Genomic DNA, 23,359 nt, shown 5'->3' on the forward strand with positions numbered 1-23,359 from the left:
AACTACGAGAGGCACAAAACAATATACATGCAGCGGCACAAATTAGTTTGTATTTAGAGGAGAGACCCAGAGTGAACTCTCCAACACGACGCGAATACATCCATTCCTGAGGAAACTACAAACGCAAAGACCAATAGAAGAAACCCTTGGCAAAGACATAAACAACATCATAATAACAATATAATTTTCACCACAATTGATGATAACTTGTATTCGAGCAATAAGAAGAGAGATAAGGAATATACAAATAGTAAGATTACACTAGAAGACAATGACAAGCATTCTGATCTTTACAGAGGAGAGAATTAAAGAGCATATAAAACATAATTCATTATCATCAAGACCTTGGGAATCAGAGTGGGAAACATTCCCCACTATTGACATGGAAGTGAGAGAGTCAACGATAGATGAAAAGATACAAATTGCTCCCTACATACAACAAAGCCCGTCACTTAGCCGCATACATATGTTCAAGTAACTTGAGTATCGTGAGTGAGGACGCATATAAAAACAAGAAAAGCATTTAATATCCTTTGTGCCAATGAAGGGAACAAGCATTACATTCAAAGATAAACGAGATCCAGCAAGACGATAATACAAGTGATCTACACAGAAACCACATGCGGAATATATAGGAGAGCCATGCAGAAGAAATTGTAACCATTGGGCAAGGAGAGATCAAATAAAAGGGAAGAGTGAATACAAGGAGAGAGTCAATAGTGATAGGAGATATTCACTGAGAAAAAAAAAAGTAAATGAAGAAGCACAACAACAATAAATATAAAAAGAATAGGACATTATTCTTATTTCATAGATTCAAGTCTCTAATTAAATAGATAACACAGAGATACTAATGAAACTAAAGACTAAGTAAGATCATATGAGATTAAAGACAATCCTAGGAGCAACATAGTGGTATACATTTATTTTTGGTTTATGTAATAATCATACTGGGATAAAAACTCTATTCTTATAGAGGCCAAGTTAATCTTGGTTGAGGGCATCCAACTATGGCTGTCAAGTTTCTCATAAGGAGAACTCGGAGACTAGAGGGCATTCTTAATGGAATGTCGAGAATCCAAATTGGAACCTAGAAAGAGATTTGTAGAGAATCTCTTAGAGACAATATATATTGTAGTGGTCAAACATATGCATATGTTAGAGATAAGAGACTTGGTAGAGGTGGGATCTCTACCAAGTAGTGTTACCAGAGATTCCAAAGAGGCCTAAGGGATAAGCTCTTTCTATGACAATTACCTAATCAAGATAAAATTCTCACCAGAGGATTAGGTGACTAAAGAAAGGATTTCTCCCAAAGGATTAGGAAGGGTAGCTTGGGTAGTATTTATATTAGTATTTACTTAAATCTAATATTGCTAATATGTTTTACATACAATTTTTTTGATATTGTACTGACAAATGGTTGTAGGCTACAGCATTCGAACCTAAGTGAGAAGCGGGGACATCACACTTTAGGAATGCTAGCGGTTCCATGCTTCGACAGATCGGAGATTCTGTGTTCCGATGCCGCCTTTAGTTTTCATTCTTCAGTTTGGTCGTGTCAGTTACGTAGTGGTGTTTGGAGATACATTGGTTGATGGGATTGTTGGTGAAGTCTTGTAAAAAAAAATTACCTTGGCTTGTATTGAATCCTTGTTCCAAGGATCTCAGGGCGGGGCATTACAATCTCAACCCCCTTTGTGTAGAATAGATCTTTAGCACACACTATCGACTCCCAACAGCAGATTTGAATATTTTCTATGCCCAAAACTTCAATACTAATACCAATCCGATTGAATAATGGAATAACCAGAACTAACATGATTCACCATTATCAAGAATGACTCAAAGTGCAAGCAAAGACATGGTGTCCAACTATGAAATTTCTTCAAAGCCCTCAAGACCAGCTTCTCCACAAAATGCAAACAAAAGATATCCAAGAAATATTTCATTTGCAACAAGCCATTGCTTTTGTAATAATAAAACAAATATTCCTTATCACTCCAACAATTAGCTACATGAAGATCCTTGTCACTTAGATCCCTTTGCTTTATACATAGGCACCCTTTGCTTTATACTCAGACACATATTTGAATAATATGATTTATTAACTCCCTTTGGCTCCAAAAATGACCTTTTCATCAATATCATGATATTCTAACACACAAAGTCATTGTTTCCTATTCCCAAGAACTAAAACCTTTCAACCCAGTTCCAATGAACTATAACACTAAGGTGACCAATTAACAATATCAGCAAAAATAGCAACCATAGCGTATTTAATTAAATAATAATCGTAATCCACCCTTCTTGAGAAAATGATTGAAGAAGCATCAGAATTGAAATCCGACAGTGCACGAGTGATCTCGATGAAGAAAGACAATCAATGTACCTGAAAAGATGACTTACTAAAATTAGACACTCCCTCCAAAATTCTTGGAGCCCAAACCAGAAGCCAAAAATAAATACTAAGAGCATCATTCAACTCCTCTAACTCATTTGAGCTCATCAGAACCATCCATTGGATTACTACAAATAGTAAGTTCCACCAAACAGAGCCATAACCCTTAACAGGGTACTCTAATCACCAATATTAGCCTACAAAGACCCAGTAACATACTAAACCCATCCACTATCATGGTCATGTTAAAAAGGGGACATTGCACAAAAACTTCTTTTTTTTTAAAAACTTATAGGCATTTCCATAGCATAGAGATATAGAGAGCAAATAAAATAGAGTTTTAACCCATTAATTGCAAAAAATCAACTTTTGTCATTTATATTCATATTACTGAATACATAGGGAAAAACTCAATTAGCATTTTAAGAGGGCTGTTACCAAATATTTGTCTATGTCACGGATCAAATATTCACCAAGTCTATGAACTATGAGCAATTGAGATCAACATTAATCAGACATTTTAAGAGGGCAGTCACCAAATAGTTGTCTAGGTCTGAGATTAATTATTAGCTATGTCTATGAAGTAACTGAGATCAAATTTTATCTGACAGCAATCTAGCCAGTTAGGAATTTAGTAAAAGTGGAAGCCAAATCTAAGTGATCCAAACCTTTCATTATAATTGAGGTAAGGAGTTTTATAGGCGTGGTTCAATATTTAAGAAAGTTAAATCATATTCCACATATCCAGTGCTTCGTGTTCCATAATGGCAATTGTTAAATCCTTCATGTGGGGTAGAATTCAACTAAAGGCATTTGTTTAGTTGTAGTAAAAGATTAGCGTAGTATCCCCTTTTTGGCTATCTCAGAAAGCTGGGACAATTACCTAATTCTTGCTTCTTATTTTGTAAAATAGTTGCAATAAGAACCAAGAAAAGTTGTTTCACAAAATGTCAGTTTGTATTTCTGCTGTAAGTATATGAATATATGCAAAATTTATATGGAATGTACAGCAATGTCAGAAATATATATTTATTAAATATGCTATGAATGTATTCACCTTATCAATTATGGTGATAAGTATATATGCAATGACTGATAGTCAATATGCCTGCGCAATCAATCAGTATTGCTTTCAGCAATTTGCTTGCTTTATCTAATTTAACAATCTGAAATATGCAATATTTTGATATCACTTAATATGTTGTTGTTTCTGATATGTACTTAGAAGCTTGCAACTACAATGATGAGTGCTATATCTGATAAATACTTTATGTGCCTGTAATGTCTTCAATTATCGCTTATAGCAATAGTGTTGCTGAGTCAGAATTAGTCTTGAAGAATATGCTATTACCATGTCTGATTAACAATTGAATAATATAGGCTACTGATTTGCCAAGAGGCAATGTGCTCAAAAGAGCAGATCCAATACTGGAAATGTAATAAAGAGAAAATGTTCAATGATATCTGGTGCAAGGTTTTTGAGGAGAAAATGTCCAATGATATCTTGGTGAAGGGTTTTTTACTCAGTTTCAACCTCTCAAGAGTCACACTTTTTTGTCAAATCGCATCTTCTAATTTATAGTAATCACATCCCTTCAAGATTGTTCTTATTGTTTTGATGGATAATGGACCGAAGCCAAGATTATTTCTTATTATTTGTTGAGATTAATTATTATTATTTGTTAAGCTCAAGTAGCCTCGAACCCAAGACCTCCTAGATGAGACACTTACAACTTTACCATTGTTGTCTCCTTTAGGATTGGTTTATTATACGGTATAATGATATTATTATTTTCATTGATTAGTGATTGCTTAGCGATTTTAATTAATCTAAGTGTGTCATCTCTGCTTTGAGACTTGATCTTAGTTGCTCCCTTAATTAAATGTTGTAATATTGTATTTACGATATTTGCTGAGGTATTGCTGATGGTAGTTGATACTTCACATAAGTGCATTGCTGCTGTTGGTGAAGGTTGCCATGTGAATTGGATTAGACCTTATGGTATCAATATGTTTTGATTAACATCATCGATCTTTGTTTATCCAAAATGCATCTTTATATATTATTGGTTCATATCAACAAATCACTGATTATGACTTGTTGTATCAAAGGCTTTGACTTTCCTCTGTTATTGATAAGTGCATCCCTTAATTTGTAAACCCGCTCATAGTCTTTGATTCTTTTTTAATGCAATGACAATCCACCTTTTACAGATGCAAAGATGATCACAGGAAATAACTTCCTTCATATTACTGATTAGACCGACTTCTTAATTGTTCCCATAATGGGCATCTAACAATTGCTACGATGATAGGCAAGAGCCTACAACACAACGGTAAATTATGAGCCTCCTATCTAGGAGATCTTAGGTTCAAGTCTACTCAAGCTTAATAAATAATAATAACAATTAATCACAACACATAATAATAATAATCTTGGCTTCGGCCTCTTACCAATCAAAAAAAAAAACAATTGTTGTGATGATATCTCAGCTGGTTGTAATTCAATTATTAGTTATTGATGCATAGTTAATCTCTTTTGCAATTAAAGAGTCTTTGTTCATGATCATTGCTCTTCAATTGCTATCTAGGAAGCTATTAACTATCGCTCCCTTCTGCAAGAACTCACTTCCCACATTTTATAAAGACGGTCAAAAGTTTGTCTTAATCAGCATTACAATCAACATTGGCATTTGAGTGATCTATCCAATCAGGTCTTCTCAACTTGTCCTTTCAAAACTTGCTAGATGCTTTTCGATGCTTTCATTAAAGTAATAGAATCTTTGACCAGTCCAAGAGAAAAATGATAGGTTGTAAACTCATATTCTTCATTAAATAACATTATCATTCCATATTTGTTGTCTTAGTCATAGTTGTTTTGAGAATATTGATGATGATTTGTAATGGTATCAATGCTCAATCCCTTTAATAATAATAATAAGCCTAAATCTTGGATTTAAACTTATTTAATCATATATCTTTTAGGTCCTTAATTGGGGACATTAAAATTAGCAAGTCAATGTTTTTTTTAAAAACTAGCTTACAACTATTATTTTAGGGGGTGATACATTTTAATAAGAAAATTAAATATATTAAATACAAATTAAAGATCATAGATGTAGATGGCAGATATGCCAACTAGTAATTAAAAGATACTTGTCCTCAATTTCGCAAAATTGGGGGCAACCCTACGAAAATTACGTAGGATAAAAGGCGTTTTCTTAGTTGTTTTGTTTGATTTGGTCTTGTTTTCACCCTAGGATTGTGGCATTTTCAATTCAGCTTGTTTCATCATATATGCAACAAGCATTATATATACAAAAAATATACATACATACATATGTGTGTGTGTGTGCGCGCATTATATATACAAACAAATAAGAGAAACCCAAGGGTCCTGGGTTCATCATGGGTCCTCCTAGGTTCACTGTGGGTCCTCCTGGATTCGCCATGAGTCCTCCCGAGTTCACTGTGGGTCCGTCCGGATTCGCTGCAGGTCCACATAGGGTCCTTCATTTGGACCGTGGGTCCACCCGAGTTCGCGCTGGACCCACAATCCAAATGAAGAACCCTTCCCGGACCCGCAATGAACCCAAGTGCGAACCCGAACCCATGCGAACCTAGACCTGAATCCGGGCAGCAAGGTCCGAACACGGTAACTAAGGGTTTCAATCATAAGAACCATTTTGTAATTATTTTGGTTTCTTAATAAAGGTATCATCTTTGGCAGGCTACGTTGTTTACCTCAAGACGAGGATTTTTCCCGGGATAACTCTTGTTTGTTATCTGTTTTAGAGTTTTTGTATTTTTGTTGCAATATCTTTATTCTGGTTCAAAAATTTAACAAGCACCATCTACACCCAAGATGGAGGTTGAGTCACAACCAGTTTTGCAGAGAGAGGAGGCACATCCACAGCCACAAGGACTTCCAGGTCTAGACCCCTACTATTCCAGCAGTTTTTACTAGAGTTGTTGGAAAGGAGAAGAGGAAGATGTAGACTATTTTGATATTCTACTTGTATTTGCTTATAGTTTTACAAAGACAATTTGCCACTTTTTAGTTTGCTTCAAACTTCCAACTATGGCTGCCAGCCATCAATATTCCACATAAGGATGCGATTTGTATCCTATTTGCATTTATATATCTAGATTCAGCTTGTTTGGTTTGTTTACTCTTATACTAACACATTAGATGCATCTCCATATTGAATTTTGCAAAAAAAATGCATTTTTTAAATTTTTAAGCAATTTTTTAAGTTCTCAGTAAGATGCTGACTTACCTCAGATAGTTTCCTGATATTTGTTTTTTTCCGTTGGTGATAAGTTGTCAATAACAATATTTTGAACTATGATGTAACTAATATATCCAATGGTAGAAGAAGATGAAATCTGAACACTACCAATCTTTGACAACAAATAGATGAACCCAAACATCCAAAATCATCCATCCAGCTGATGTCCTTAAGGACCAAGTTGAAGCCTTCATGATTAGAAGCATGAAACCTCCAACTAGCATACATTTAATGGTCCTAATCCAATGGCATAAACATAAGATACTGCTGCCCTCAACATGCTCCATGATGTTTTCTTCATGAAACCAATGATGTTGTCATGAAACCAAAATATGGTGACAAACAGTGTAGACCATATAGTACTTTATGTCACATGGTACATCTTCGTATTAAAACATAGTAAGTGAAACCATGAGTAAACCATGAGTAGATAGATGCCTCCCAAGGTTGCCTTCAGAGATATAATCATAAGCTGTTGTCCCAAGGTTGTGTAAAGGCAGAGAACAACTATTATAAATCTAAAAAACAAAACTTACTTTTACCATGTTTTGCATCCTGAATACACAAATAGGATTCATCTTTTACTCCCAAAGGACTGCCTGCCCTAGAGGAAAACTCCACACTAGCATCTGATGGAATAGAAGTTGTCAAACTGTGACCAAATGAAAACCAAAGACTACCGTCCCAGAACAGAAAGTCAAAACAGCTATCATGCCAATCAAACATATCCTTCCTCCTTGTAGGATTAAGTATGTTATCCTCCTCAATCTTCATCATCTTTCCTCCTGGGAAAGGATGAAAATCAACAAGTACAAATTTAAGGAGTATCAAGTTGAGTACCAAACTGATTTGGACTCACATGACTGCAAATTAGGTGTTCGCGTGAACTGGTATCATCTAGTGCCAAGACCTCACTTTCTTGGTTTGCCTCATGTTCCTTCCAAGTGTTGCAAGGTGGAAGTAGCTCCAACAAATCTTCATAAACAGATGTCACAGTGCTAGAAGATATTTCCTTGTGAAGATCTTCAATCCGTTTTTCAGCTTGTTCAACTCCTACACCATATGCCTCATTGCCTTGTACTGTAGAAGTGGCTGCTATAAAGGACTGATTTTCTTCAAAATCATCATGATCAATGTATGGAAGATCTATATCATTTGCCAATTCAAAGAGTGGATTTCCATGAACCATATCAACACCCACCTAAAGCAAGGGGTTATCAACAAACCACAAGAATTTACCTTTCCCATCGAACTCATGCGCAAACAAGTTGTCATCAGCATAATTGTGGATTGGTTTCCCTCAGGCTCCTCTTCAACTGCAAATCACCCCAAAGGCAATCTGAATTTCTACCTTTTTCCTTTTGTTTGATATCCTCGAGTTGAGTACCAAGCTTGGAAGACTCAGCCACCTTATATTTTTATTTGAAAGGATGTTTCATCATGACAAAGCATGAATTTTGGAGCTACAAACTCTGAAAAGATGTTTTCTACATTAGCACCGTTATTAATACCTGTCTCCATGTATATTTGGTAAGAAGAAATTGGGACTGCAGTACAGTCATAAATAGGTCCATTACAAGAGAGATCTATATCATATATAGGATTCATCAGACCCAGACCCCAAATACAACATTGTTGATTACTTATCTCAGGGGATGTGTGATCCAAGTCCTTTAGTTCACTAAATTACAAATTTTCTGAGTTTTCATCATGTGTAAACATCATCTAACTCAACAATTCCCAAACTATGGTTTAGATTCTTGACAAGGTGAGGTGAAGGTGATGAAACAATGCTAAACTCAATGAGAGGGAAACCAAATGAATTCCTACCTCATTGGGGCTGATCTATTTTAACAATGCTAAACTCAATTAGAGGGAAACTAAATGAATTCGTACTTCCTTGGGGCTGATCTATCATTGCTAGTTCTACAATCTCAATGACAGTATCTTCTTCAATCTGCATCTGCTCTTCCTTTGGAGGCACATGAGTTCACTCAACACCATTACTAGCTTCATCAAAGAAACTCATCATGCACAACCTTAACTACTGAGATTTCTTTTTCTTTTTCTTTAAGTACAAACTCATCAATGGTAGGTGCATGCATGGCATCATCAACAATCGCAAACCCCTCTTCCTTCTTTGATGTGTGATCTCTATCAAATGCTGGTTCAATATATGTATCCCAATCACGTAGGTTAGATTAATCCTTCAAATCATCCCCTTTCATGACATAGTCAACGTGTTTTTCTTCATTAGGTGGTTTGAAACCTTGTTTGCCGGTAGACTGATTAATAACTGCTAGAAACTCATCATAAGGAATTCTAGATTCTTCACTTGTAGCTACATCATGTCTTTCATTATTGTTTTGTGATGTAGAAGTAAATTGTCTTACTTTGTACCGATTAAGCATTATTCGAGCATGTTGTAGTGTTCTTCTTAACTTTGCAAGGTCCTTCATTATTTTCTCCTAGCTAGGTACCCTTCTTTGGAGAATAGAGAACGAAAGTAGGTAATAATCTTCCATCCTCAATTCTAGCCATTGATGTAATTGACAGCTAGAGCAAACTGATTTCTACCCTCAGGCTGGCAGAGTCCAAGCTCTTATAAGAACCCCCACTAGTTTTGGCTCGAATTTAATCACCAACCATACTTGCAATTCTTGCATATTTAGGCAAACACTTGGACAGCATCTAATATTCAAAATTTGCACCTTGCCCTCAGCTGGTTGTTTGCAGACAAACAGATTGAAAGACTGTTTAAGTCTATCATATTAAGATTCCCCAATGGAATCTTGCTAAATTTTCCTCTTTCCCTTATAAGGATTTTGTGAAACGGTTTGCTTGCATAAACAATTTCAGATCAGTAGAATTAACCATTCTCAAGTTGAGCTGATGTAGGCAACAACTCATCGGAACTCAACCCAACTGAAATACCAAGTCCCCATCAAACTAATACTCACACTCAACTGCACGATGGCGATGGTAACAACCATAGGTACCTCAAACACTACCACCAAGCCCAACCTCTACCAAACTGTCCTGGGTGTGTAGATACTACAAGGGGTCTAATTTGCAACTATCAATCCCATCTGCAAAAGATGGTGCTAACAACCCATCCCATAATGGATGGTATGAAACTGGAGCCAAATCACACCAACGTGAAACCAAATCCTCTACCTGTGGGGTCAAAATAAAAGTGATAAGCACTCCTCACAGTGTAATGTCAATAAAAACTCTCAATCTCTGTCAAGGTCTCATCAGTATCAGTCTGGGAATCAGAAGATGGCTCTAATCTTTGACTCTAAACTACTGATCGGCCAGGATCTTGGGAAATCCTCTCAGCAAACCCAACCTGAAAATCCTTGTGGGGAAGCATCGTAGATAGTCCCTATAATCTTTCCCACCAACCTCTGAATGGCGCAAGAGCCTTGAATGAGAGTACCCTCAGACACTCTATGAATCCTCTTGCACATCCGAACTCTCCAAAAGATACTCCATGAAAGACTTTGTGCAATAGAAATTATATGTGGAAGCATCAACCTTCTCCCCTGCAACCCACAACTGATCCCTCTGAAAATGTGGCACTACCATATGTCCAATGGTACCAGCTGTATGAAATGGAGAAATAGATCCGCTTCCAGTAGAAGGAAGCAAATCACCATGAGAGCTTGTCTCCCCTGATGCTCTCACCTCCTCCATATCTGTTGCACCCATATGCTGGATGGATGTGTTGACCACATCATCACGTCCCTCATCCCCAACCATGGAAGCAAACTCACCACCAACCACAATATGCAATTGAACTGGATCTAGGGCTAGTGTGGTCCGAACATGCTCCAACTCCATGATCACCTCATCTAATCATGACTATGACTCCTGAAGAGCCAACTGAGTACATTGAAGAGAGTCTACAGTCACCTCAAGCTCTTGGGTGAGCTCAACCACCTCCTCCTCTTTCTCTAACAATGTCTCATAACAAGTGTCACCCCACTCCAGAAGGTAATCCCTGTCAGCAACTAGTTGCGAATAGTTATGCTTCAAGACCTTGACAACCTCTCGAAGTGCATGAACCTCTGCTAAAGAAAGAGCACTATCACCATGCTCATCAGACATAGGAGCACCCCAACCAGATGTAGCCAGCATCTGACAGATCGCATCATAATGCTCGAACATTGAAGAGATGTCACTTTCACTCACCTTCAACTGACTGGTCACATGATGCCTTTATAACCCTACCTCCTACGCAAGCTTTCGATCTCACTAACTGCATTGTGATAGGAAATTGAATCATAACTACCTACCACAAGATCTCTCAACGCATGTGTGCTATCGACCTCGCACAACTCTGCATCTAAGATACAACTACTATGTACCTCAATCAACTCCTCATCTAAAGAAATGGAAGCCCTCACAATTTCAACATCCCCGCATGTCTCAGCTTCCACCTCAAAAGATAGATCATGTAAACAGTGATCCTGGGACCCATCCAAAACCTCCAAGGAGTCATCAGTTCATACCAAGCAAGGGATATCATACCCAGTGCAGCTCATAGCATCATCAAATGTGTCCATACTATCTGCATCCAAAACTCCTAATAAGGCCTCAACTGTTGACCACTGACTTTGCACACGACTCAACATCAACTTGTGAATCAATAATGCTAGAGTATGAACCCACATCTACTGACTCTGTTGTATCACCCAAATCACTAACATCAAAGTTGGGTGACTGCATACATGCATCGGTCCCACCTAAGGAAGCAGCTGCCTCCTGCACACAACAACACTATGACAACTCACGTATAAATCTCCAATAATAATCCCCTTGAGAGAGTGTGAAGTATCAGTGGTAATGATTGTATCAACTATCTCTACACTAACTGCAACAACAGCTCTAGCAGCCTCAACCTGATCAAGCTCAGTGCCGCTATCCTCTACTTTTGACACAACCACATGTCCCTATGAAATAAGTCCATCATCAACACTATTGATAAGACTAGGAGGTATTGTACTAAATATAGGTCCATCTGCATCATGGACACCTGTCGGGATAAAACTCAAGCCTTCTTCCCGCCAACCTTCTAAAGGTGGAAACCATGTATCTTAAGGCTCTCTAACTGTCTCAGGATTCGATAAACTCTCTACCAACCTCTATTGATGAAGCCTAAATTTCTCCATACTCTCCCTCATGGCATTTAATTTGCTGCTATCTCCCTCATTACTCTGCCAACTCCTAGAACTACTAGGCCTCCGATATCTGTCCATAGTTGGAAAAGCTAGAGTGTTGGTCACTCCACAAACAACAACAGATCTGAAAACGAAATAACTTTCCTACCCCATAAGATGGCAGGGAACCGCTCTGATACCACTATAATAACCCCAACCAGTTATAACTTCAACAAACACCAAATTCTTTTATAATTCAGTTGTTTGACATTTCGTCAAACACTTTGCAGGCAAGCTCTAATATCACTGTAATAACCCCAACCAGTTAGAACTTCATCAAACACCAAATTCTTTTATAATTCAGTTGTTTGACATTTCGACAAACACTTTGCAAGCAAGCTTTGATACTACTATAAAAACCCCAGTTAGCTATATCCTTAACAATAATCAATTTTCCTTTGCTAATCAATAGTCTAACATTTCATCAAACATTTAGCAATCTTTACTGTTATTGTTTCAAATTTGATAATCTAATTTTCGAAATTACACTAGAGAATGCAATTGGACACTTACAATTTCAGATCAATTTAATACTAAGAAGTTTGTATGAATGCCAACATTAATTCATAATTCTGCCCTACGAACTGTGCAATTATATATTTAACAAAGACAAACCATTTGCTCCAGCTTTAATTCATTACCAACAATCTTTCAAACAAATAGTAGCAGCAACAATATTTAAAATGCTAAGAACCTGGAAATATAGATTGATTTTGACTTTTAATTTGCAATCCAATGTAAATCTACTGCAGCCACAATAATATGTATCGCAAGCCATATAAATTGAACGCAGCTCTTGAAAATTGTAACACAGCCCCTCAAAAATGTCACACAAACCCTCCTTAGGTGAACATGACCCTGTAATTGATAAACTACTGCCCTATAGTGAAACGGCAGCCCTATAACATTCAGATTGAACTCCCAGCCAGGATGTAGAAGCATAAAATTAATAATTCAGCCTTCAAATCGCTCTCCAAAATTCAGTCTTGAACACTTGTTCAATCAACTTCTCAATTACAGTAGATACATTAGAGAAGCAATCACAATTTGCTTTACCTCAGCAGCAAATTGCAAAATAAACTCAGAATCTAACCCTTATACTTCAGCAAAGACACAAAACCACAAACTTAGAATTGTCACAAAGACAACAAGCAAACAAATAATCAGATGCTTTTCTCATCAAATGTCCTCATATTTATAATCTCCAAATGGCACCGATTTCCCAAAAGAACTCCACTTAAGAAGCTTGTTCTACACAACATTAGAATATATTAAAGTGTCATTAATATACTTTATTAATTGCTTTTGGCTCCAGAAAATGACTTTTCCACCATAACTTAAAATTTTGACATGCATGGCCACTGTTTCTTGTTCCCACGATTTAAAACTTTTTGTCCCGATTCCAATGAGCTATGATACTAAGGTGACCAATAAACAATACCAACAAAAATAGCATCAGAATCGAAATCTGACAACACCAAAGTGATCCTAATGATGTAAAGACCCTCCTCAAATCTGCTCTCAAAAAATGCTGATGAAAACTCAAGAAATTTCGTCAAACAATTCACATGCAAGGGACGTATGATTGATATAGTATTTCAGCTAGCTTAAAATGACTCTTTTTTCAATTTGCATCAATGAGAATCTTGTTCTAGAAGACTACAATGGACTACACAATGACCTAACATGCGTGTGCTACCAATTTTGACAATATTCAGTGCATATATATGATCTAAGCATGAGAAATGAACACCTACAGCCAACTGGCATTTTTACAAACAGTTGGTATGCAAACTAACTAGCTAATAAATAATGATATTAAATTGCTTAAATGACACCAGCAACTATTATCTTCTTAATTGCAATGAAAAATACAATGCTCATGAAATATGGCCAAAACTTTGGCATTTACATGGATTACAAAATGATAATGCTGGTATAATGCACACTTACAGCTGAAAGCTTATAACACCCTAAAAAGCAATACTAACAAAAGAACCTGATTGTAGGTGGCTGTAATAATTTCCTTCAATGCTGCCCCTTCTGCTTTGCTTTTTTCGAACTGCTTTTTCGGCCTACTTTTTCGGTTCTGCTTTTTCGGACTGCTTTTTTCGTACCCGCTTTTTCAGCCTGCTTTTTCGGTTCCGCTTTTTCGGACTGCTTTTTCGTATTTGCTTTTTCGAACTGCTACCCTGTTGAATCTCAAAACCATATCTTTCAATGACGTCAAGATTTCCAGCTTGAACGGATTTCGTCCTTCAAACTATTGAGACATAATCTCCAGAACTGCTTTTACGGACTCCTTTTTCTACTTTCTTTTTCGGTTCTGCTTTTTCGAGCTACTTTTTCGTATCTGCTTTTTCGGACTGCTACTCTGTTGAATCTCAAGACCATATCTTTCAATGGCGTCAAGATTTCCAGCTTGAAGGGATTTCGTCCTTCAAACTACTGAGACATAATCTCTAGAAAATTTTCCAATTTCTTTGATATTTCCAACCATGCCTAAAAGAAGCTCTTCCATTTCTTTTATAGTGTTCTCACAAGGGCTCAATCCTTCGTTTTCTCAATGTGGGATAAAACATCACTCCCTTTTATGTTACTTATGTCTCCAATGTGTTATAAAATAAAGGGGACTCTTTTAATTTAAATATTTCCCACAAACTATAGTCTATGCATTAATAAAGTTAAATATTTAAATTTAACTTTATAAAATAGCTTTATCAATGCATAACAAATTTTATCAATGATAAACAAGTGTTCTTGCCGATTTTAAACAATTACCATCGACATACTGCTGCCACTGGATGTCCGACCATATCCAAGATGACTTACTATAAATAGTAAGTATGCCCAAAGTTGCCTCAAAACCCCTTAGAAAGACCTGCAACTGAAACTATCTAGGCCAAATGGCCTCTAAGTCCCTTTAATGTCCTGGTTAGCCTACGAGACCGTGGGGAAATAGGCTAACGACAACATCATGCTATGAATGCTAAAAAGGGGACATTACAAATGATGAAAGACGATGAATGAACCTGACAAGGTAACTTACTATAAACAGACACTCCCTCCAAGATTCATGGAGCCCAAACCAGAAGCCCAAAATAAAAATTGAGAGCATTACCCAACTCCTCTAACTCAACTAAGCTCATCGGAACAAACAGTTTGACTTACTATAAATAGTAAGTCTCTCAAATTGAGCCAAAACACACCATAGGCTATTGGAAAGCCTATAACCACATAACTGAGACCCTCAAATCCTACTGCTAGCTCACGAGGGTCGCAATGGTGAACTGACCTAGCCAACTACAGGAACCTACTAAAAAAAGGGGACATTACATTAAACAAATCATTTGCATGCAACTGATTCCTCATTCATCCAAGAAATTATCATACAATATCAAATTGAAATAGAGATCTAAAATATGAAGGTAAATCATTACAAGTTTATTTTCCAAACAGTTTTAAAATACCTCATTTTTTGCAAATTTATCTTCAAGTGAAATCTTCACAATTTAGCCAAACTGTGTACTTCATCACAATCCACCTCCAAAGATGAATTAGGTTTCTATCCAATCCACCAAAAAATTCTGAAGGTTTCCATCCTCGAGTTTTCTAACTGAAAGCTAAAGCTACTCAAAGTTTTCCAAGAGAACACAATAAGCAAACATAAATCAAGCATGCCAAGAATGAGCCTCTCAATGTTCTTCAATAGCACATCCCTCTGACTCTTTGTTTTCCCTCTGCCTGCCTCTTTATATTCTTTTTCTTGTCTCTTTATTTTCCCTCTCACAATTGAAAATGACTTTATTAATTTTTCACTAGACTCCATAAAAGTCATTTTAATTCTCAATTAGATAATTTAAACTAAGTTGAGCATGAGCCCATAGCCCGACAATAGTTGTGAAGCGCTATCAACAGGGGCATCCACGGCTTAAAATCATGAAGGAGAATATGTTTGTTGCACATGTAGTCACAGATGGCATAGGTGTTAATGCCCACATGGTGGGGTGATGGTACATAGAGTATGGGGCAAGGAGACAACCAAGTGCAGCCAGAGGTGATAGTGAGGCAGGTGGGGAAATGATCCCTGTGAATAGGTGGCAGGTGGGGAAAATGATCCCTCTGAATAGGTGGCAAGAGAGGTGAATGATAGAATGAAGGGAGGGGGCGGTGGCAAGTGACATACGGGAGGAGACCAAGGGCATAGGGAGGTATAGGGGGTGGTAAGTTGGAGGGATAAGGAGTTATGCATGGAGGGATAAGGATGGGAAGTACGGGTGGTGAAACTGACAGCAGTAAGGAGGGAATATTACCACAGTTCAAGTGGAATGGAAGATTTGCAGGTAGGCCAGGATGGAAGATGCAAGCAGTATAAAAATAGAATGTCAAACTAGGAGGCATTAATACCTTGACAGCCATAAAAATTACCACGGGGATGGGTCTCCCATATGTGGCCCCAATGGTCCAAGCTCTAGCCACAAGTGGTTACCAATCAAAATAATAATAATAATAAACTAAGTTGTCATTTGTTTGATATAATTTGAAAAATTAAAACTTAACTATTTAATTGACTTCTAATGTCCCAAAAGGGGGACATTACAATTGCTTGAAAATGATAAAACAGCAACAGCTTTCACTTAGCATTCAGATCAATCCAAAAAGGATTCTGAGGTCTTTGATGACATTGACAACACCCTTGAAAGGTATAATGAGTCATGTGTTCTGTTTAGCAGAAGTTCACCTATGTGTGATTGTGTTTTGGACAAACTACCAACTTGGAAGGTCCCAAATTTGATCAGGAGTGGATGTAATTGAGGATGCCTATTTGGTAAATTTTGAAATGGAAGATTTGAATAGGTTATTATAAGATTTTCCGTAGGAATCTTAAATTATTGCAGCAGATGGTGAACTATATATTGACCAAGGGACTGTCTTAACTTATGATTCTAATAAATAGCAAGAAGATACTCAGAGCTGATTTGGAGGACCAATCTGAAAATGCATTTCAATATGATGGTGTTGAGACACACTTTCAAAAATCAGCTGAAGCTCACCAATGATATGATTATTGCAGCCTTAGTACATTATGATGACACACATAAGATCACCAAAGACTTTCTTCTGGAAGGCCCAGATTGAAAGGAGATGAAAAAGCATGGAAGTTGATTCTTATTCTGCAGATTTGCAAGTGGTCAAAGCAGCTCTACGATAAACGAGATGTGATTATTTGCATTTAATTTCAGACAAGAATCATATATCAAAGTTTGCTGCAGTGTTCATATATAAATTTAAAGGACAGCAGGATGAAGTCAACAAGCTCATCCTGGAACTTAAGATTACTAAGGAGATATTGGAATCAATTGGACAACACACAAATGCCTCTTCAAGATGCAGAAAATCAACTTGTTATCATAATACAATTCAAGGAGCAGGAAAATAGAGAAAGGGCAAAGGAAGTCGCATAGGTGTTTGAAGAACTTGACCAAATCCAAGAAGCCTTCTACTTAGAGACGTGTGCTGCATTGGCATTTTCAGATTTAGGACAACAAGATGGTTAACTAATGTTGACCAGAGGGAATACTTTTCAGATTGTTGATAACCCTCTTACTGTGATGAGTGTTGTTGATTTGACTTTGTATAATCCATTCTTTGAGTTGGATGATGAGATGACTATTGTGCCTGATGACACAAATGATATTTGGGATCCAGATACAGTATGTAACTATGAGCTAGAACATGTTGAGTTGTCTATTGGACCACCAAGGAGCATTGGTATATTAGTTTTTGCAGAGAACTATGATGCAGTGGGTTGCCATGGCTTGATGGTTCACCATGAGTGATTGTCAGAAGGCAGAGAGTACTTTGGAACTTGGTAGTCTGTATTTTGATAAGGAAGATACCATTGATTTTGAAACTAAAAGCATCATCATATGCATTCTGAATATAGATGTTTGTCTGCTGTAAGTTCTTTCAGTTGAACTGGCAATCAGCCTCCTTCCATCTGAATCATATTTCCTTAGTTGTTACTCTTGTTCTTGTACTCTAGAATCCATTTTTTGTGTTTGCATTTTGTCTGGTATGGATTACTGCAAATTAGTCAGGTAAGATAGTTAGAGGTATATTTATATATTTTGAATCATTTTCTTTATTTATTTTATCAAAAGACAAAAGGAAAAAAATACATATTTTTTGTGAGCAACACCTATGCATAGTAAATAGGAAGAACATCCTCTTCAACTGCCAAGAATCTTCAAAAGGATTGGGAAACATTTAATGTACCCCAAGTCCTAGAATTCTAGAACCTCCCTAGAAATGTGATCCTAGCTAAAATAGCTTTTTTCCAATCTCTAGAATATATTTGCAAAGTATTTGTTTGATTTTTACACTAGACAGTAAACATTTAATTGATTGATCACAGTTTTTCCAATCACTGCAACCAAAGCAATTGTGAACATGTCAAATGAGTAGTCTAAATGTAAACATATTGTTCAAAATTTCAAAATCATAGAAATATGGCAACAGCTTGCATCCATCTTTTACTTCTACCTTTGATTTACTATTTCGTAAGAGGATATAATGGCGGGAATCGACAAGGCGTTTGACATCACAAACAAGTTTGAGTCTGACCACAAACTCCGGTTGATCAAATCCATCATGCTTTTAGAAATTTTTGGGTCACATGATAAGTTCAATGATCACACTATAATTGGTCAAGTCCTGCCAGTTCTTGAGCCCTTTTTAATTGCACTAATACATATCTCAAAGCCCATCCTTTATATATTATTGCACCCTAAAATTAATGAAATTTAAAATTTAATGTTTTATTGTTAACTTGGGTGGTAGTAAAGAATAATTAAACACTGAGCTTTTGTTTAAGGTAGTTGTTACACAAAAAAGATATTCTTTATCTATATTATTTGAAATTTTAATATACATTTTATCCCTCCTGCATCTTTGTTTAAAGTAATCAACCCATTCTTTCCACATATCTTTCTTAAACTATACTATGGTATGATAAAGCTAAAAAATTATGAAGCCATAAGCTTGTATCTTCCAGGACTTGGACCTTCCTGTGAAAACAATGATAAAATTTATGAAATGCAAAGAAATCTTAACAAGCATCTTGATTTCATTTCAACTAACACAGAAGTGAGTCAAGCTTACCGTAGAGCACAAGACATGTGAAAAACTGTAAAAGTCCAGCTATGTAAACATTATCTTTATCAAACTGAGCAGAAGCTATCCAGTTTTTCCCATGTGTATCATCAGGCCGCAAGTAACTGTAGTCCTTAAAATTCTCACCGAGATTGATAGAAAATGCACAACTACTAATAAGTGACAGTATGATAAGAAGTACTAACTGGAATATAATCACTTTGTCTAAACGCTTCTCCATAGTACTACGTTTTGAAGGTGGCTGTGTTGAATTTTTCATTATCTTGGTGTCCTGTCCAGTAAAGAGGACTGCTCCATATACATGTGAAGTATTTCTCAGCTTTGAACCACGTAAAAGAACCTGTGTAGGACTAAGATTTAGTATCCTATCCTGCCACAATAATCTTCCCACAAAAGTATAAATGGAGGGATTTGGTAGCTCACACTCAACAACAGCATTAAAATCCTGAAAGGTAGGACTATCTGCTAAGTTCCTGGTTTCTTCAAGGCATCTTCTTAGTTTCAAATTTGTCTCCCCATCTAAATTCATTGTCTCAACATAGCATAAACCATCAGAATCACTTGATGATAGAAACAGTAGATCAGCAGGAAAGAATTCATCACGGTTGACCTTTACAATATCACCAACTTTTACATCTTTCCAGCGACGTATTTCAAATCCTTCATTTTGCTTCCATACCAAAATGAAGTCATTGTTAACTTTCTTGTCGAGCTTGCCACGGCGAAAGTCTTCTACAGCTTCTTTTGCCATTGAAATTCCAATGACAAAAACAAGGGGAATAATGGTCGAGGAGGGGTTGACTGGTGTTATTGGTGTGAGGGAAAGGGCTGCATGAAATGCAAAATAAAAATTTGCAACTCTTCGAAACTGCTCAAATAGTCCTTTGGGCAAAAAGGAATACCATCTATATTTTTTAGTTGAAATTGTGTTACTTGAATATTTTTGTTTATTATCATTTTTCTCATTTATGTGTACTATCGAATGGTCAATCATACTTTTCTCCTGATATTCAAAGAGATTCTGAAATACATGGATCATTTTAATCATATCAACCGCTTTGAAAAGTCATGTCTGCAAAGTCAAAAAAACATTATATTAGAACAGGTGTACTAAAATGAAAACTTCAAAAAACAAGTCATTGTTCATCTTAAAAAAACTTATACCAATAAAATTGTTATAGTACAAAAAAAAAATTGTAATCAATCAAATTATTTTATATGATATGAATTAAAAGTCTAATGTGATCATTACACAACTTAAGATGGTCTAATGAGATAATCAATGAATTCACAATTTTCCATATACAAACAACACAAGAAGTGATTCATATGGAATAATTTGCACTGATATGTCAGAGATTTGTGTTAACACTAAGTTAAGTCATCCTTACACTATGTGTTAGAAAGAAAGATAGAACCATGTTAATATCCACAAATGAGCAAATTGGATTACTGGAAGTCAAATGATTTTATATCAGATGTTCAAAGTCTAATGTGATCATGACACAAGTTAAGAGTCTAATGAGAAAAACAATGGATCATTTACAATTTTACAAACACAAACAAGAAGTAGTTCATATGCAGTAATTTGCACTGATATGTCAAAGGTTCTTGTTTACAATAGCTTAACTCACCCTCACCTTATATGTTAGAAAGACAGAAGCATCATGTTAACATCTACAAATGATCGAAGTGAGCCCATCGAACTTAAAAAATAGTCACTAGAAAATCAGTGATGGTTAAAAACAACAGATTAACAAAAAGTAATCGGCAGTTAGCACTAAATAATTGTAAACAAAAATAGTGGGTTAAGAGAGCAATTTAACCTCAAATCATTAAAAAGTAATACAAGTACCTTCAAGGGAAACAGCTCTCAAATGGCATTGAGCTCATAAAATCATAGAAACAATAATGGGATGCCATGAATGGAGATAGCATTAGCATAATCTAAACAATAATGGGATGCCATGAATAGAGATAATGGGAGCTCATAAAATCATACAAACAATAATGGGATGCCATGATGGAGATAGCATTAGCATAATCTACAGCAAAAGTTAGTTTAGAAGAATCAATGGCATTTTCAATTATCACTGCAGAAAGGACCAATCCAAGGCTCACTTCTAGAGTGAGGAAATGAAGAAAAGACCTAAAGTAAGAAGGGTTCTGAAGAGAAGAAAGGTATTTTCCCTTCTGGACTATTCATATCACAAGCGCACCCAATTCATTCTATTTTCATACAAGATCTAGAACATTTTCAAAATGCTCTTAAGGGACTGCCCAAGGCTAAGAGGACTGGGATGGATAATATTAGTAGGAAAACAAGCAAATAAGCCATAAAACATCTCATCCGAGGCCAAAGAATCTTTGGTTGCAAAGAAAAAATCAACAATATGTGACTCTCCTCTTGTAACCTTGGTTGCAAACAAGAAGAGAGGCCCCTCGTGGAAAAACAAATAAATGCACCCCTAGAATGAATGGGATGGGGATGCTTTAAAGATATGTGCAACAAGAAAACTCATCTCATTCAAAAACATGTTTATGTTCTGATCATATAGCACTATGACTTGCCCAGTCAATGGAGATAAAATGGAGGATTAGCTGCAAATTGTTGGAGTAAATTATTATTCACTAGCATTCTTAACTTGGGCATTAATTATTTAGTTGTTGGGAAAACATCATTTGATATGTTCTACCTGCAATATTATTTGTTCCAAGTAGTTGAGTTCTAACTACTCTCACCTACCCTTGCATCATATCATTATTATGTGCTCTCATCTTCCTGCTCTTGCCTATACAAGCAGAGTTATTGTACATTTTAATCATCTCAATATCATCATTATTTATAGTGAAATGTCATACTTTCTCTTGTGAAGGTTAATAATTGTGTATGATGCTAGAGTGGAGTCAAAGCTCCAACATGATATCAGAGCTTCCATTCAGCCACTCATCCCAAATTTTGAGAATTCTTGCCACTGTTAATTGAGGTCCTGGGAGATTTGTTTGGCAATGTTAGCGCCGTTGCATTTCACGCTCGTCTATTTGTTTTGAGTTCTATTCTTGATTATTTCACTTTTTATAGTTTACAGACCAACAGTTGTTTCTGTTTGTGGCTTACATTTATGATCTGAATGGTTCATTTCATTCAGATTCAAGGAAAATTTAACTCCGTTGTCCACTTATACACAAAATCAAGGAAGATTTACTTGCATAATAACAGCTAAAATTATGGCTCAAATAGTTGCTCTTTTTTTGTACTAACAGATCTTTGTTATCTAATGGGAAATTATTTAACAAACCCTTTACTGTTTGTAATGTCCCATCTCATGGCTTGAGTATTTGTTGCTTAAAGCCTGTAACAATTGTTAGTATATGGAAAAGATAATATAAACATATATGAGTATGAAACAATTATTAAAAATTAACAAGATAAATAATTATTAAATCATCTGAGTGCTAATTTCCATACTAAACCCTCCTAATCCTTAGAAAGAGGTTCTAGTCAGATTTACCTAACCCTCCAATGAGAAATAACTCAGTTAGGTAACCATCATGTCAAAAGCACCTTGTAAGGCCTCCAAGATCTCTATTAATGTGTGAACTCATTAACAAAACATATTTGGCAGAAATCCCACCTCTAACCTCTGCCAGGCCTCTTGTCTCTAACGTATGCATATGATTAACCACTACAATATATATTGTCTCTAAGAGATTCTCTACAAATCTCTCTCCGAGTTTCGATTTGGAATCCCCCCATTCAATCAAGAATGCCCTCTAATCTCTTAGTTCTCTTAAGAGAAACTCGACATTCTACTAAATGCCCTCTACCAAGTTCTTACTTGGTCTCTATGAGAACTATAAAGTTCTCACTTCAAAAATCATTATCAATCCTTGATTAATAACTTTATCTACCAAATGATTCATATTTTTTTCTGATAAAAAAATATCAAATGAACATACCTCTGGTTCCCTTTAGTTTTGCACTATATAATCCTTCACAAAATACATATTATTTTAATACTCAACATTCATTCAAAAAAAATATTAGTTTAACTCTTTTACTTTCTCTACTCTGATGGTTCTACAATCCAACTCTCTTGGGTATAATTGTTTTTCAGTCCTCGGATATTTTATTTGTCATCTTGGTCCTTTTGAAGAGTCACATCCTTTCATCATTTCAACCTTTTCAAAAAGCACCTTCTTTATTTTCTTCTCATTCTTTTCCTCTTCCATTAATCCTTCTTTTACTAATATCTTCTCCTCCT

At 36.1% G+C, this 23,359-nt stretch overlaps 1 protein-coding gene across 6 annotated transcripts in view; it reads right to left on the reverse strand.

Annotated features, from left to right (window-relative positions):
• Positions 1 to 23,359, reverse strand: part of LOC149561880 (putative phospholipid-transporting ATPase 4) — a 159,720-nt gene that overhangs the window by 127,221 nt on the left and 9,140 nt on the right. For all 6 annotated transcript variants that reach the window (XR_016363871.1, XR_016363869.1, XR_016363870.1 and 3 more), the window contains exon 2: positions 19,083 to 20,166. Coding sequence is in view for 2 of the 6 variants with exons in the window: in XM_089825408.1 (XP_089681534.1) it covers positions 19,083 to 20,142 (1,060 nt within the window). In the remaining 4 variants the exon portion in view is untranslated. The remainder of the gene's footprint in view (positions 1 to 19,082; positions 20,167 to 23,359) is intronic.

This window comes from Cupressus sempervirens, chromosome 4 (genome assembly GCF_028749045.1).
Source record: "Cupressus sempervirens isolate cs-2001-9-10 chromosome 4, ASM2874904v1, whole genome shotgun sequence".
Lineage (NCBI taxonomy): Eukaryota > Viridiplantae > Streptophyta > Pinopsida > Cupressales > Cupressaceae > Cupressus > Cupressus sempervirens.